General features: G+C 42.6%; 1 protein-coding gene across 4 annotated transcripts; it reads right to left on the bottom strand.

The window, feature by feature from the left end:
• Nucleotides 1-4033: 4033 nt before the first annotated feature.
• On the bottom strand, nt 4034-14280 carry LOC125728231 (CMP-N-acetylneuraminate-beta-galactosamide-alpha-2,3-sialyltransferase 4-like). Of its 4 annotated transcripts, none has more exons than XM_049005272.1 (10): nt 14023-14280; nt 11756-11816; nt 10943-11020; nt 9851-9948; nt 9533-9596; nt 7615-7710; nt 6356-6545; nt 6117-6254; nt 4851-5003; nt 4034-4301 (listed from the first exon to the last, which is right to left on the bottom strand). In XM_049005272.1, exons 1-10 carry the CDS (start codon nt 14093-14095, stop codon nt 4215-4217), a joined length of 1038 nt encoding a protein of 345 aa, XP_048861229.1. In that variant the 5' UTR covers nt 14096-14280; the 3' UTR covers nt 4034-4214. The 4 variants fall into 4 exon arrangements, with proteins under 4 accessions (XP_048861229.1, XP_048861228.1, XP_048861230.1 ...); XM_049005271.1 differs by having other exon boundaries at nt 11756-11819; nt 14023-14279; XM_049005273.1 differs by having other exon boundaries at nt 11756-11819; nt 14028-14061.
• Between the last annotated feature and the right edge of the window lie 207 nt (nt 14281-14487).

The raw sequence follows: 14487 nt of genomic DNA, 5'->3' as shown, positions 1-14487 counted from the left end.
CTTGGAAATCTAAAGAAGCCAGTCATCATTATGGGACACGACATCAGCATATAGATAAATAAATAAATACGCAGCCTCTTCTAATTCTTCCATTTGCGATCTAACAACGCTAAAACAGCCATGGTAGTTGGAATAGTTCAGCCATTCTGTCCACCATTTTATAGCTACAGATTGTGATGTCCTGTTCCGAATTTTGTTGCTATAAATAAAGCGTTGTGAACACTGAGTAATGAAGTCTGTTGGCAGACATGACCTTGGTTTCTTCATAATTTTAACACGGAAACAATGTTGTTTACACACAAACTGACCAGTCAGGCTTCACGTGCGCTCGATGGCTTTTTCAAAATCGCAGAAACGACAGAAAATCAGGTACAATCTGTCCCGGTCCCATTAATTAATTTTAGTGTATTTGATGAACCCTGCATCATGAATGCGAATTTAAAACCGAAAGGGAAACCAGACAACAGTAGCACTGATTTGACCGAGCAGTCATGCATCAATGCGCGTGAGCGTGCATTTTTGTTCATACGCACCATTGATACGTGAGGCCCCTGGTGTCAAAAGTAGGCCTACTTGCCTAGAAAGTATAATACATTTAAATCAAGTGTTATAACAAAATGAAACCCATCCTTTAAAATTCATTGTAAGATATATAGTGCAGTGCAAGAAGGAAATCTGAGTTGCATATTTTCTTTTTATTCAGAAAAAGCAAAGAAACTTCATGGGTTTGATGGCACACATTAGTAAAATCATGCTTTTATCAGTGGGAAATAAAACATCGATTTACAAACATCAAACTATAACAATAATAACAGCAGCAATAACAATCATAGTAATAGTAGTAGTTACTTTACACCGGAGAAACATACAGCCCTAGAGCTCTGGAAAAAAAAACGTACATTTTTAAATCATGGTTTAATTGTGGTTCTGCTGGCTACGCTGAGCAGCAGGATGCTTTCAGGTTCAAAGGCAGCAGTACACAAGAATACGGCGAAGCGGGAGACACTGGGAACGACCAGAAACCCGCCAGGTAAAAGGCGGAGGCGACTTTCTAATGCCAGAGATGACCGTTAATTTATCTACCAGTTTCTTACGAATCGTAGGATGGCATCAAGTAACTTTCCAAATGAATGCGAAACATTAAGTGCAGGTGTGAAGTGCACTGCTGGGACAGTTCGTATCAGGCTGCTAGAAGCAGGACTGAAGTCCCGTAAAGCAACGAAGAAGCCCTTCATTAATGAGAAGCAGGGAAGAGCCAGGTTGGAGTTTACAAAAACAAAGTATATCTTACACAGAAGCATAGCCATAAACTGAGAAATGAGTGAAACTAAATATTTTGCTGTGGTCCTTTTTTCCCACAGCTGTATTTTCAGATACAGTCCCGTTTCCACATCTGTGTGTATTCTGAGAAAGTGAGTAAACGCGTCCCGCTGTCTGCCAGTTTTAAACTATTCCCTGCTATTTTTGATCTGAAGACAGGACAAACATCAGCGCAAGAAGATCCGCCGAGACTAGCGAGTTTCAGCGCGAGCCATCAACAACGTCCATTTTGTCGCCATGGGAACAGCACGCAGCACGGGACGCCCCCTTAATGGGATATGTGTATCCCCTGTTAGACAGTCAGCTAGAACGGGAGATGAAAATCATGACTCTTTTCATTCATTCATTCGCTACGATTTGTTCACTCCTGACACGCCCCGTCATATGTTTACATTTATTTTTTTGACGTTTATGTTGATGCTTATGTTTACACTTGATGTCAATTTAATTATATTAATCATTCTGACTTTCTCATGCGTTCCATTCTAACGTATAACGTTCAATATAAAGCAAAAGTGGGGGCAGGGACAGCACTTTACAGGGGCTCTTGAATACGTAAAATCGTACTAACGGCCCCACAGCAAATTTAACTGTGGGGACACTGGGTGGGGTTCCTTAAGTATTACGTTAAGAGGCCCAAAATTTCCAGCCACGCCCCTGCTTGGAGACTATACCTGTAGCTTAGGTTGTCTTTCGTTTCCCTCTTGTGGCTGCAACTGGAAGCTTCGCATGTGATTCTCGCAGTGAGACAAATTCTAATCATTTACTTCAGTCTACTTCGAAATATATCCATATGTTTATCTAGCTATTCATAATCATAAATACATGCCATCTAAATGCCAGGAAACAGGCAATTAATGTAGCACATGATGGCATTTTCTTATTTTTTAAATGGTTATTCTTAATTTTATTAATAATAATACGAATAACAATAATAGAAACACAACTTAATTTTTTTTTATTCTTAACATTAAGTATAAATAATATGCTATTTTATTTATTCTTAATATCACCACGCCAACACTTTGTTCTTGAACAGAGATCAGATTCCACGCCAATGTACCCGAGTCCACCCAGTTAATTTCACTGAAACCTAACCGAGTAATAAGTTCATTACGGTCAGCTGTAGACACTGGCTTTTCGATCTGAGAGGCGTACCACGAAGCGAGTTTACAGGCTTAACGAGGTTAACACCAAAGCCTTGTATACAGACCGCCACGGCAATGGGTGCCGACGATAAAATTAGCCGAGGGGTGGCATTATACAAATATCAAAGGACGATTCTTAGTTTAGGTGCAGTGATTAGCACTGTTGCCTCACACCTCTGGGATCCAGGTTCGAGTCTCCGCCTGGGTTACATGTATGTGGAGTTTGCATGTTCTCCCCATGTCGTCGTGGGGTTTCCTCCGGGTACTCCGGTTTCCCCCCACAGTCCAAAAACATGCTGAGGCTAATTGGAGTTGCTAAATTGCCCATAGGAGTGCATGCGTGAGTGAATGGTGTGTGAGTGTGCCCTGCGATGGGCTGGCCCCCCGTCCTGGGTTGTTCCCTGCCTTGTGCCCATTGCTTCCGGGATAGGCTCCGGACCCCCCGCGACCCAGTAGGATAAGCGGTTTGGAAAATGAATGGATGGATGGATTCTTAGTTTACAATGCATATATCGCCCCTTTTACGCGAACGAGCAGACTCCCAGCAATCCCGAACCAAGTGATTACACAACCACCATCGCAGCACCATTTAAAGCCGACTGCGGAAAGCAGGTTTAGTTAACCCGGCTGTCCCGTTAACTCCGGTGTAGGAGTTATGTAGGACTCGCGTCATAGTACACCCCAGCACTCATGCAAGAAATTGACTAAACTTGATATTATTTTCATCTAACTTTGTAGAGGACTCCTTATGTGTCATGGTAGACAAATATCTCTATACGACTATACAACTATCTAATAGTAATTTGTGCGCTCGAGTTACTAAACAATGCTCTCGAAAGCACGAATTGGTGACTCGAGAGCACGAAATACTAATTACCATTGCCTAAGGGGCTCCAATTTTTTTATTAAGTTAATTGCATAGAATACCTAAGTGCTTAAAAATTAAGAATAATATAAGAACAAGATATTTTGGCTGAACAAAGCCACGCAGAGGTAAATGACGGGGTTCAGCTACGAACGTTACGTTATCTTGGTATCCGGCTACCGACCAACGAAATTCGTAGCGCTTCACTGAAAACTTTCTTCTCTGATTATGTAAACAGGGGGCCGGCTTTGTATCTAGTGCGAATCTTGTCTCAGTTTTCACTCACATGTCCAAATGACGGATTATGTTGCTTAATCCATTTGTGGAGCTTTGGCAGCTAAATAACTGCTTATGTCTGTAGGATGACAGTTTTTTGTTTTTAGTTTCTAGGAAGGAAACAGCAGATTATTGCAAGCTGGGAATGGAAATAGCTCCATGGATCATAGAAGGGTCCCTCAAGAAAGGTGAAATGAGCCCTAAAAATGTGAAACATAATTGGATTGGTTTGGGTGGGGGATATGATATGCTCAGAATCTCAAACGGCACCTCTAATCGGCCATGTGCTGGCGGTCGAATTCCTGTGCTTATCCCAGTGTAGCCCAGAAGAAATTAAACTGCCATTAGATGAATAGAATAAAGCTTCAACCTGTTTAATAAATGAAATAAAACCAAGTCCATGAGCCCCCCCTCCCCCCCCCCCCCCCCGCTTTGTGTGTCTCAAAGCAGAGCATGATTGGATACACATCCCAATACATCAGCCGTCGTATCCGTGCAAGGAGCAAAAAAAAATTCATTCAAGAAACATGTTCAAAAACATTCAATAAAAGGCATCATCATATTATACGTCTCCTAGTCCGTGGTGGGAGTCTGGGACACATCTATCAGTGAGGATGAAGGTATACGATCGCACCAGAGTCTTCCAGTCTCTTCAAAGCCTTTGCCTCGTAGGAGACGTCATGACCAGAATTCTGGGGAAGAAAAATACACGTCACAAACCACGCATTATCGCAAGATGGATGAACGGAGTGTGGAGATAAACATATCTAATACTGACTACACCAAAAACAGATTCACATGCTCATTTTGATAGTTATATATTTAAATATACATACAATATATACACACACCAATCTAATCTAATCCATTTCAGTGTTTCCGCAACCATTATATTACGGGGGGCACCTCCCACTCCCCCTTGAAGGTCAAGGTCAAGTTATGTTATTTAAATTATTTACACAACAGCTTGTCATTTTTGTCTCTACACGGTCGTGCGTTTACAATTCTACTCTGCTCTCTGTATCACGACCGGCACAGGGGAGCACACTCCCACCAGCGGACAGAGAGCGCGTATCGGAAAACGTCGCATTTACCAGTTAAATTAATTGTCCGTGCCCCCCCCCCCCCTCAAAAAAAAAAAAGCTCTAAAGCTAGGGGAAACACTAATATATATATTACACTAATATATATATATATATATATAAAATAAAATGCCTGGTCTTCATGAAAGAAAGTGTCACCTTCATAGACTTCATAACAGTTTTTCCAAAGTAGTGGGTTGGGGCCGTCAGGTTTTGTATTGGTGGATAGCCGAACCCTGCGACGTGAACCATGTCGCAGTAATTCAAGGCCACGTAGATCGCCAGAATCCCTGTGGTTGGCCGGAGAGAGAACTGCACAGAAAAGGAGGACTGAATGTACCAGCAGATGCGGCACACGTGTCGCACACCAGCCTTGCAAACGACATAGAATTTATCACCCTCCATCTGAAACAACAGCCCTTCAAACTGAATGCATAACAATTGCACAATGCTTTATATCCGATCTCCTCAAACAGTTAAAGAAAATATCGTTAGTATTTTAAGAAGACACAGTAATGTCTGAGGCAGTCTAAAGAAATGTTTAAAGCTATTTATCTGGGTTTTTTTCCGGCAAGTGCAGAGCTGCTCAGAACGAAAAATACCCATTTTAACATGCAAATTAAGAGTTACACTATAATAATCAGTAAAAATTTCTTCTGCTCTTCAAAAAGTTACTGATATCTCGACGGATTGCTAGATGAACACCACGTTGGTTCCCAGACCTCTCCTCGGAAGAACCTCAGCCATTCCATGTATTTATTAAATTTAACCACCAACACATTTAATTACCTTAATTAGTTAAAAAGCCAATGAGATATCGATTAGCTATACGAGGTGTGCTGGTGGTCTAGTCAAAAAAAATATATGGATGTATTGTGTGGTGGCCGGAAATAATGGAGACGTCAGCAGAGGTTTTGAAACGGCTCCTTTAAACATTTTCTTTGGCTGCCTAATAATTTTGCACAGTACTGTATAGGTAGTAATTAAAACAAATCATTGAATTAAAGCGATTATTTTCGTGCCAGACACATAAGGCTGAATGCATTGATTACACAGAGGAGTGGGCTTATGGAAATGGAGGTTAATTACAGCTTTGTCAAACCTATCAATTAGCAACTTAAACTGTTAAGATCTTCCCAACCTATAAATGCTTTAGCTCACGTCAGACATTTGAAAACCTGTGAAGGAGAATTTCAGTTTTACTTTCTTATGAACCCAAAATGGTTAATTATATGGCCACAAAAATCTGGTTTTTGAGTGGCTTTTTGTGTTGGGTGTAACGCTTGAGGGTAAATTCTCTTCATTCAAGAGAGAAGTGGTCACGTTTGTCCGTCACTGGACGCACTTCTGGAGACAGTCGGAAATCTTAGAAAGACAGGGAAATAACTAATAATAATGTCACGGAGCTTGAAGAGGCGCCCTTACATCCTTCGTCTTCGATCGGAACCTGGCCCGGAGCAGCTGAGCGGCTGTGTTGCGCATGAAGAAGGGGTCCAGGATACGCAAATTACTTCTGTTAGCCAGCCACATCAGAGGCGGAGACTTCCAGAAGCCTTTCCTGGACTGAAAAACCAAACATGGACATGTCAGTGGCTCTCCAGCAGCCAAAAAGGATTACATCAGGATTACATCATCATTGTCCCAGTGTATTAAATACTGGGTACCCTCTTCTCGTCAAACAGGATGTTCCTAAGCCAGATCAGGTCCATTGGCTTGAAGGGTATGACCACCATGAGGGTGTCTGCTTCGTTGTCAACACTGGGGTTTTGGGACGCCGACTCGGGGTAGAAGAAGCGCATGGTGGTCTTGTTGCCTACATCCTTCTCGAAGCCTCTCACAGGAGCATCGTTGATCCTGGGAAAAAAAAAAAAGCAGATATGAGGGGGACCATTTTAGGAAAATGTCTCAGCTGTAAAAGGGACAAATAATCCAGTGTGGGACTGTGAGAGTCCCATTCTGTCACAGCAGCTTTGAAGCCACACGGACGAGTCCTACAGCAGACAAAGAGCTCTGTCAAGGGGCTAATATCCATCAATGTGGCTCATTATACAACAAAGTTGCTCAGCCTTTCACCTCATTGTTTAAGGCCTGAAGGATTTTTCAGCAAGATGCGGAGAGCGTTTATCGCACGGTTCAATTCAGCCTGCCCCAAGATTCATTCGCGGGGAACAGAAACTACACACTCACGCTCCCTTCCCTCCAAAGATTTGTGCTTTTCATTCTTCTGCGCTTGTCCTCTGAAATTTTACTCTGGCCAGTAAGAGTCAGTGACACATGTAAGGTCGTGATGTAAGGAAGAATATGATTGGCTGGAAACTAAACCTGGGACTGAAAGTATATGCCTACAGAGAACGAAGGACTGAGAGTCTCTAGTTTAGTTCTGAACGAGAGACCCGAAGGGATGAACCAGTCGTTGAACGAGAGAGAGAGAGAGATACCGAACAAGGGAGCCGTACCTCGATCATGACTGAAATACACCATCTTCTGGTGTAGTGTATAGCCTACATATGCAGTGATTTGATTTTTAGAGATGCATCATTTTCACAATTTAAATGGTTGTTAACCAAGGTTTGTTAGCGTTGCTAGCTGTTAGGGTTGCGTTAAACATGAGTAGGTACAATGTTGAGAGACTATGATTCGATATCACATCCTCCTTTTCTCCCATGACGTATTGGTTGCTGTTTTAGCATTAATCTTTAGCATTTTTTGGGAGTATATTTTGACATATCTTTGTCAAATCTTTTAGGTGAGCTATTGAAAAAGGACCTTTTCTGACAGTGTTTTGTAGTTTTGCAGCATTGAATTGTTAAGAGAACAATGTACGAGTTGTATAACTGACAGATCATGATGTTGACCGACCACCGTGACCCTGCGTACGTACACACACACACACACACACACACACACTCGCTCTCTCTTTTACCTGATCACCACATCATAGTGGTTGATGGTGTCCCCCAGGGAGGTGCCCTTGATTCCATACCCATTCCCAACAACTACGCAGCTTCTGCAGTCCAGTCTGCGGACAGATTAAAAATCCATTCAATCTCCGTCCAATATCCCCCCACAATGCAGAGTGAATACCTGCCGTCAACCTACTGGCCATTTTACTGGACTGTATATAAGAACATTTTCAGAATGAATAAAACCACCAGTACACCAGTACCAGTACATGGAGCTTCTTGCGACGGACTGGTATCCCTGTGCCTGATAGTGGTTTAAAAGCTGGATGGATTGGTAATTACAAGCTTTCACCCAGGTGTAGCCGTACAAAGATTAATGCACAGTGCAGTAATGTTAAAACACAGGCAGGGGCGCAACTACTTATTATTTGGGGGGATATGCAACAACAATTTTGGCGCCCCCCTCCAAAAAGAAGGTATAAAAAATGCCCGTTATACAGTTCACTTAGTGATGTTTAAACAAACTCACATATTGAATATATATATATATATATATAGCCCTAGTTGCAATGTACATTAGTTCATGGTGTCGTCGTGACTCGTCGTATCACTTCCATCCGACTTTCAGTCAGCCATGTGTTAGCCAGCTATCCATGAACGCTGATTACACGACGCTAAAATTAGCCACTGTTTAGAAATGCCAGGATTTCGGGTAAGATAGCATTAGCACACACAAGTGGGGTCGAGCTGTCGGTTTTTTGTCCCTGGCCCAGAGATAACAGGAGTTTGGGGGGCAGGGGCGTACCTACTCACTTTTTGAGGGGTATGCAACAACTATTTTGGTGCCCCCCCCCCAAAAAAAAGATATAAAAAACATGCCCATTTTACAGTTTACTTACTGAAATTTATTTAAACAGATTTCACATTTTTCACCATAAAAAAGGAAAAAAGTAAACAACCAGCTTAATGACTCTGCATACATATTGCACTTGAATCACACGTCTATCTGATGCAGTCTTACCAGTAATCATAACAAATCAGTTAGCTGAGTTTGTATTATGGTCAGAACAGAATACAGTCGTATCACTTCCATACGACTTTCTGTCAGCTATGTGTTAGCCAGCTATCCATGAACGCTGATTACACGATCAGCTGCTAGTCCGAGCGACGTTAACGACACGTTTCATTCACGATGCACGCACCACACTTTAATCAATTTGACAAACGGCTTCTTAATCCTTGCCTATAGCCTGTGTGCATCAGCAAGAAATCGCAATGCAGTTTCTGCTTGCCTAACCCAAGTAAGCTATAGCCAGCAGCAGCACCATATGGCCGAGTTTTCTGTGACGCTCATAGCCTAATCCCTGACGCTGGGCACAAGCTCACACACAAGTGACATTTGTTTCCATCACAGTTCATACCTGTTGCTGTCTTTCACCCGCATCAACATTTTTGGCGCATCCCCCCGCATACCTTCCCCTTTTCTTTTTTTCTCTTTCTGCCTTGAGCACCCGATAACTTTTTTGCTCTCTCCATCCTGCCGCAAGTAGACGCCCCACCACGTCAATGAGCGACAGGCTGCTACCGCTCTGGCTACTACTAAATAGACGCTCAGCAGCGTCCCCCCCCCCCAAGCAGTGAGGAAAGTAACGGAGACGGTGCCCGTCGCAACAAATAACATCGCTGCTCGTAACATCTACTGCCAGTGGCTAAGCCTTACGTTTCTTAAACGTTTTAAAACGTAGATGTCAATGAATTTTTTTTTGTCCTGTCCTGCTCTTGTTTTGGCGCCCCCATATGCACCGCATATACTGCATACCCCATTTTTGCGCCACTGAACACAGGTAACAGTACCAGGACCGCTGCTAATGTCAAATCAGGGGATTAGCCAGTTAACTACTGAGCAGTGAGTCTCAGGTTACGCTTGGTAGGACTTACCTGTTTGAATTTTCAGGCATGTCAAAGCTCGACATGGCGCTCAAAATCATCTTCAGCGTGTCCTCTGGGGGAGTGCAGATAATGGTGCATTGTGAATATATATCATAGAGCATTGATACGTAATCTTTAACTTGTGTTCCTCCAACACCATGGTGCGGATCAGACACGGATAACGTAACTCCACGCGTCAGAGATGTATTCAAATACAGCTCGAGGAACGAGATTTTCGATTAAAAAGGTAATAGGACTGAACGGGGAAGGCATTATGAGTCTTCCTTCAAACCGGCGTGAATTTGACGAAAGGGACGCGGCACGTACGACTGTGCTCCGTGCCGTAAGGCAGCGGTAAACTGGAAGGAATGTACCTCCAGATGAAGTCATTCAGCCTCAAGAAGAGACGCGTGTTTCTGCCTGTTCTGCAAACGCATGCAGGTGAGAGAACAGAATAAAGCGACATCAGTGACTGGCTTGAATCAAAAATCTTTGTCTCTCCCTCAGTTTAGTGACAATTATATTACATTTTGAATCGTGGGAGGATTAGAATTTAATTTCTGAGAAATACGTTATTTAGTTTAGGGACGTTTTTTATTCATGGATGTAAATGCAGTAATACCACCTCATAAAAGTAGTAACTGTACTACAAATTACTGATTTTTTTTTCCAAAGGAAAAAAGCAAAGAAATAACTGAATATTACTGATGCATCAAAATTATTAGAATGTACCCCTTAGCTGTTTCATTTATTAGATCTTATTTTCAAGTTTTTCAAAGGCTATAATTAGGCCTACGTTTACAGATTGTGCTCATTTTTTTTGTAAGACTCTCTAATGTCCATCCATCCATCCATTATCCAAACCGCTTATCCTATTGGGTCGCGGGGGGTCCGGAGCCCATCCCGGAAGCAATGGGCACGAGGCAGGGAACAACCCAGGATGGGGGGCCAGCCCATCGCAGGGCGCACTCACACACCATTCACTCACACATGCACACCTACGGGCAATTTAGCAACTCCAATTAGCCTCAGTTTTTGGACTGTGGGAGGAAACCGGAGTACCCTGAGGAAACCCCACGACGACATGGGGAGAACATGCAAACTCCGCACACATGTCCCAGAGGTGTGAGGCAACAGTGCTAACCACTGTGCTAACCACCCGGAATCTAACAGAGACAGCACATTTAGACCCACTTTCTTTTGTGAGTAGTACTTCTCTTTGCTTCCTCATCTCCTAGGATTTGTTACTGAAATCTTTCAACAACCAATCGCTACACCAGTGCCCCTTGTTGGTCGTAGGCCTGAACTGCAACAAGAATGTACCGATCTCAGGTTAATCACAAGTGTAGCCGCGAAATGTTAGTGTTCAGGCTGAGGAAAAGGACGCCAATCAGGCTAGCCAGCCACATCTGCACTTACTTGAAGCCCGTGCTGTTCCATGAGGTGCTGACACACTTCACAGTTCTGTGGAGGTTCGCATATGCTGTTTCCACATCGCTGAAAGAAAAAGATCAGCACCCAAGCGCCATGTTATTCTTCTGCATCTCCAGATGTCACGCCCCGCTCGTCCGCTCCTCCCGTGTGCCACGCCCCCTCGGTAACCTCGTGTGGAATCCCGCTTGTCATCAGCAGTTTCCTGTCATTTTCATTTAGTCCTGTGTATTTAATTCCGGGTTCAAGTCTGCTTTTCCCAGTCCGGTCATTGACGCTGTGAACAGTATGTACCTTGCCTTGTCGTTCCTCTCGATTAAACCCCGTATATCCTGAATCTCTTCGCGAGCAGGAGGAATTCCGGAGAATCAGGATCCGGGAGACGGATTTTTAATTAACAGCATCAATGACCGGACTGTGGGAACATAAGCCAGTAACCCCACTTCGTAGTACAGGCCCCAGGGGTCTGACAACAAGCAAGCGCAAAAACTGCTAATGAACTATACCACAAGCTTTAAATGTGATTTTAAATGATAATAATTTTGCGATTCCAAACTTGCGGTGCCATCTTAATTTAAAGTAAAAAAAATAAAACATCTATGACAAAGTATATTAATATAAACTAGGTCTACCCAAATCGAAGTAGGTATCACAGTCAAAATTGTATTTATTGCATTCCGTTCCGTTCCGTTAATCGGATGGAACAAAATCTGGTAAATACTGAGATTGTCAGAAAATGTCACTTTTGGTGATCGTGATGCTTTTAGCCCCAAAACAAAGATGAGGGTTGGTATACCTTACCTTTGGAATATGAAGTTAAATGATGTGATGAAGGTAACACAGAGAACCAAAATGGTAAAGCCTGCTGTAGTGGTGTGGTAGAAACAAAGAAATAAAAATCACATACAAGCTGTGAAAATACGACAGTGATCGAACTGCGTAAAACAATTGAATCTCGTTGATGAACTTGCTCCTATGGCCAACTTCCATTTGCTTAGGAAGAATAACAAGCTTACTGTGCTAATTTGAGCCGGGTGAGTTTTTCGAAGCTTATAGAACTTATAGAATAGAATTTTCTAAGGAGCATTAGGAAGGCTGCGGTAAACTAACCCCCGATTTGCATAAATGTAAATACTGCAGCACCTGCACTCATTTGTAGCTGTGCCAGTGGGAATAAAATTGATCATCGATTGCAAAAGCCACCGTTTTCCGAGATACGGAGATTTGCACTGTTGTCGATAGTGTTTTGTTTATAATTGTCATCAAAATAAGTTATGACATAATTTGTATTTTTTTCCATAATAACTGTGGCCATGTCAAGAGTAGTAAAACAGCATTAGACAAGAATACATTTTTTTTTTGTCGCATACTACTCCATAATGAAATTTACAGCCTAATGACACATTCAAGGCCAAAACTTTGAGGAAACAAAGCCCGCCGTGAATGTATTTTTGCAAGTTAAAATGTATTTTCGTCACTCTTCACCAGGTATAGGACAAACCGTATTTGGACGAAGCTGGCAAACTGGCGTGCCGATTTATTTCATTTTCCGCGGATCGAAGAGTTTCAACAGGTGGTAGCAGAACGGCGTTTAATACGATGCATCTAATGAGGCACTTACAGATGCTTCTGAAACATCATAAGGAAGAATACCTGGAAATCGCCAGGCTTCTCCGTTATCGTGAACCAGGTAAACTGGATCCACCAGCACATTCCACAATACTTAAAGCGTGCAGGTGTGGGATTCTTGGAAGGAATCACTGATTCAGTGAAAAGCCGAGTAACCAGACAAGTTATTTCGGCTCAATTGCTTCTGTTCTCAGTAAAGTGATCACTGATTTTTCACAGTGATACTGCTACTGAGATTGGACTAGGTCAGGGGTGGCCAGTCTTATCCTTAAAGGGCCGGTGTGTCTGCAGGTTTTTAGGATAACCTTTAGGTCAGCTGTTCAATCCCAGGTGTGAGGACTCTTCAGCCAATCAGTCCTTTAATTAGTAATCTAATTAGGGAGTTGCAAGGAAAACCCACATACACACCGGCCCTTTACGGATCAGATTGGAAACCACTGGGCTAGGGCAGATCATGAGTCATGTGACCTGGTAATGGGGTGTTTGGGGTCTTTCACACATCAGACCCCCTCACCTAGGCGACCTAGCTGAGGGTGATTGCGTCAGTTGTGTGAACTTGAAAACGCAAGTTCAATTGCTGCTTTAAAGATTTAAATAAATTCTGTTTGGATTTACTAATTATTTTAACTCATCATTTTACGTCTCTTTTAGCTTTCAGTCGCATTATGTAAGTGAATTTTACCGGTAAGAATTTACTTTCTTAATAAGGCTACATTGCACCATCATAAACCCTTCATGACAGCCGACATAACTTTACAAAAGCATTTATGAAGATTCGTTCCAACTTTTGTAGCGGTCATTAATACTGACGTTGGCAACTCCTGTGTCAAATTCACTGCCGGTCAAATTCATACAGCAAAATCAATTGCTCATCAATAACCGTATCTAAGGGATTTTCCTGGTCACGGAACACTCTTTTTGGGATGTGTTCATTTTCGCTGAGGTCTATTGTGCAACCATTGAGGGATTCCTTAAGTATAAGACCAAGATAAGGAGGAAAAACGAAAATACTTAACACAATATTTTAAGGAAACCTTGAGGAGGAGACTTAAATGTTTTTTTTGCAACCGACATTATTTTAAGGAGACCTTAACTCGGACTTCAAGGAAAATTTTAACTTAAGCTGTTTTGTGCAACCAGCCCCTGGATCTTGGTCTTTATCCAGGAGACTCGCAATCCCAGACACTCAGACTCCTCTCTCAGTCTCTCAAGAGCCCCTATCAGAGCCTCCATTCACTCCACGAAGATCACAGTATCATCGGCAAAGTCAAGATCAGTAAAACTTTATTCACCAACGGATGCCCCACAGCCGCTGGAACCCATGACCCTGATCAACACAAGCATTTTACAGAGCAGGAACAAGAACACACCACTGGTGAACCCCAGCATCTACTGGTAAGAACGCAGAGGTTCTCCCTCCATTCTGACAGAGCACTTACCGTACCAGTGTACAGGACGGCCATGGCATCCAGATTCTACTGGGGAATCTCGTGAAATCTCAGGATGTCCCATAGGGCAACTCGATCAAGGATCAAGGAATTTAGTTGCATTTCTTGGTATTTGGCCTGCTATCTCAGTCCATTTATGTTCAGTCAGTGTGCATATCTTTGCTATTTACTATGAAAGCTATTAAGACCCAAAACCAAAAATAACATCTTACTGTCTGCTCGCCAGCATCGCTGTAGCGTTGACAAACACTTTTACTACGTGTTACTTTTGCTACGTAGTTGACATTAAATTGCGGGCCCATCACCCAGGGGGGTGGGGGATTTGGACTGACTAGGTAAAATCTCCGGAGGGTAACTTCAACTTTCTACTTTATTGTCCCCAGAGGCCAATTGTTTTTTTTGTAGCAAGGCAACAAAAACAAACATAAAAGAATGTAAAAACAAGGGACAAAGGGA

The sequence above is a fragment of the Brienomyrus brachyistius genome, unplaced genomic scaffold, assembly GCF_023856365.1.
Source record: "Brienomyrus brachyistius isolate T26 unplaced genomic scaffold, BBRACH_0.4 scaffold212, whole genome shotgun sequence".
In the NCBI taxonomy this organism is placed as follows: Eukaryota; Metazoa; Chordata; class Actinopteri; order Osteoglossiformes; family Mormyridae; genus Brienomyrus; species Brienomyrus brachyistius.
Note: the sequence above shows the minus strand (reverse complement) of the source record. Positions and strands in the feature narration are given on the sequence as shown.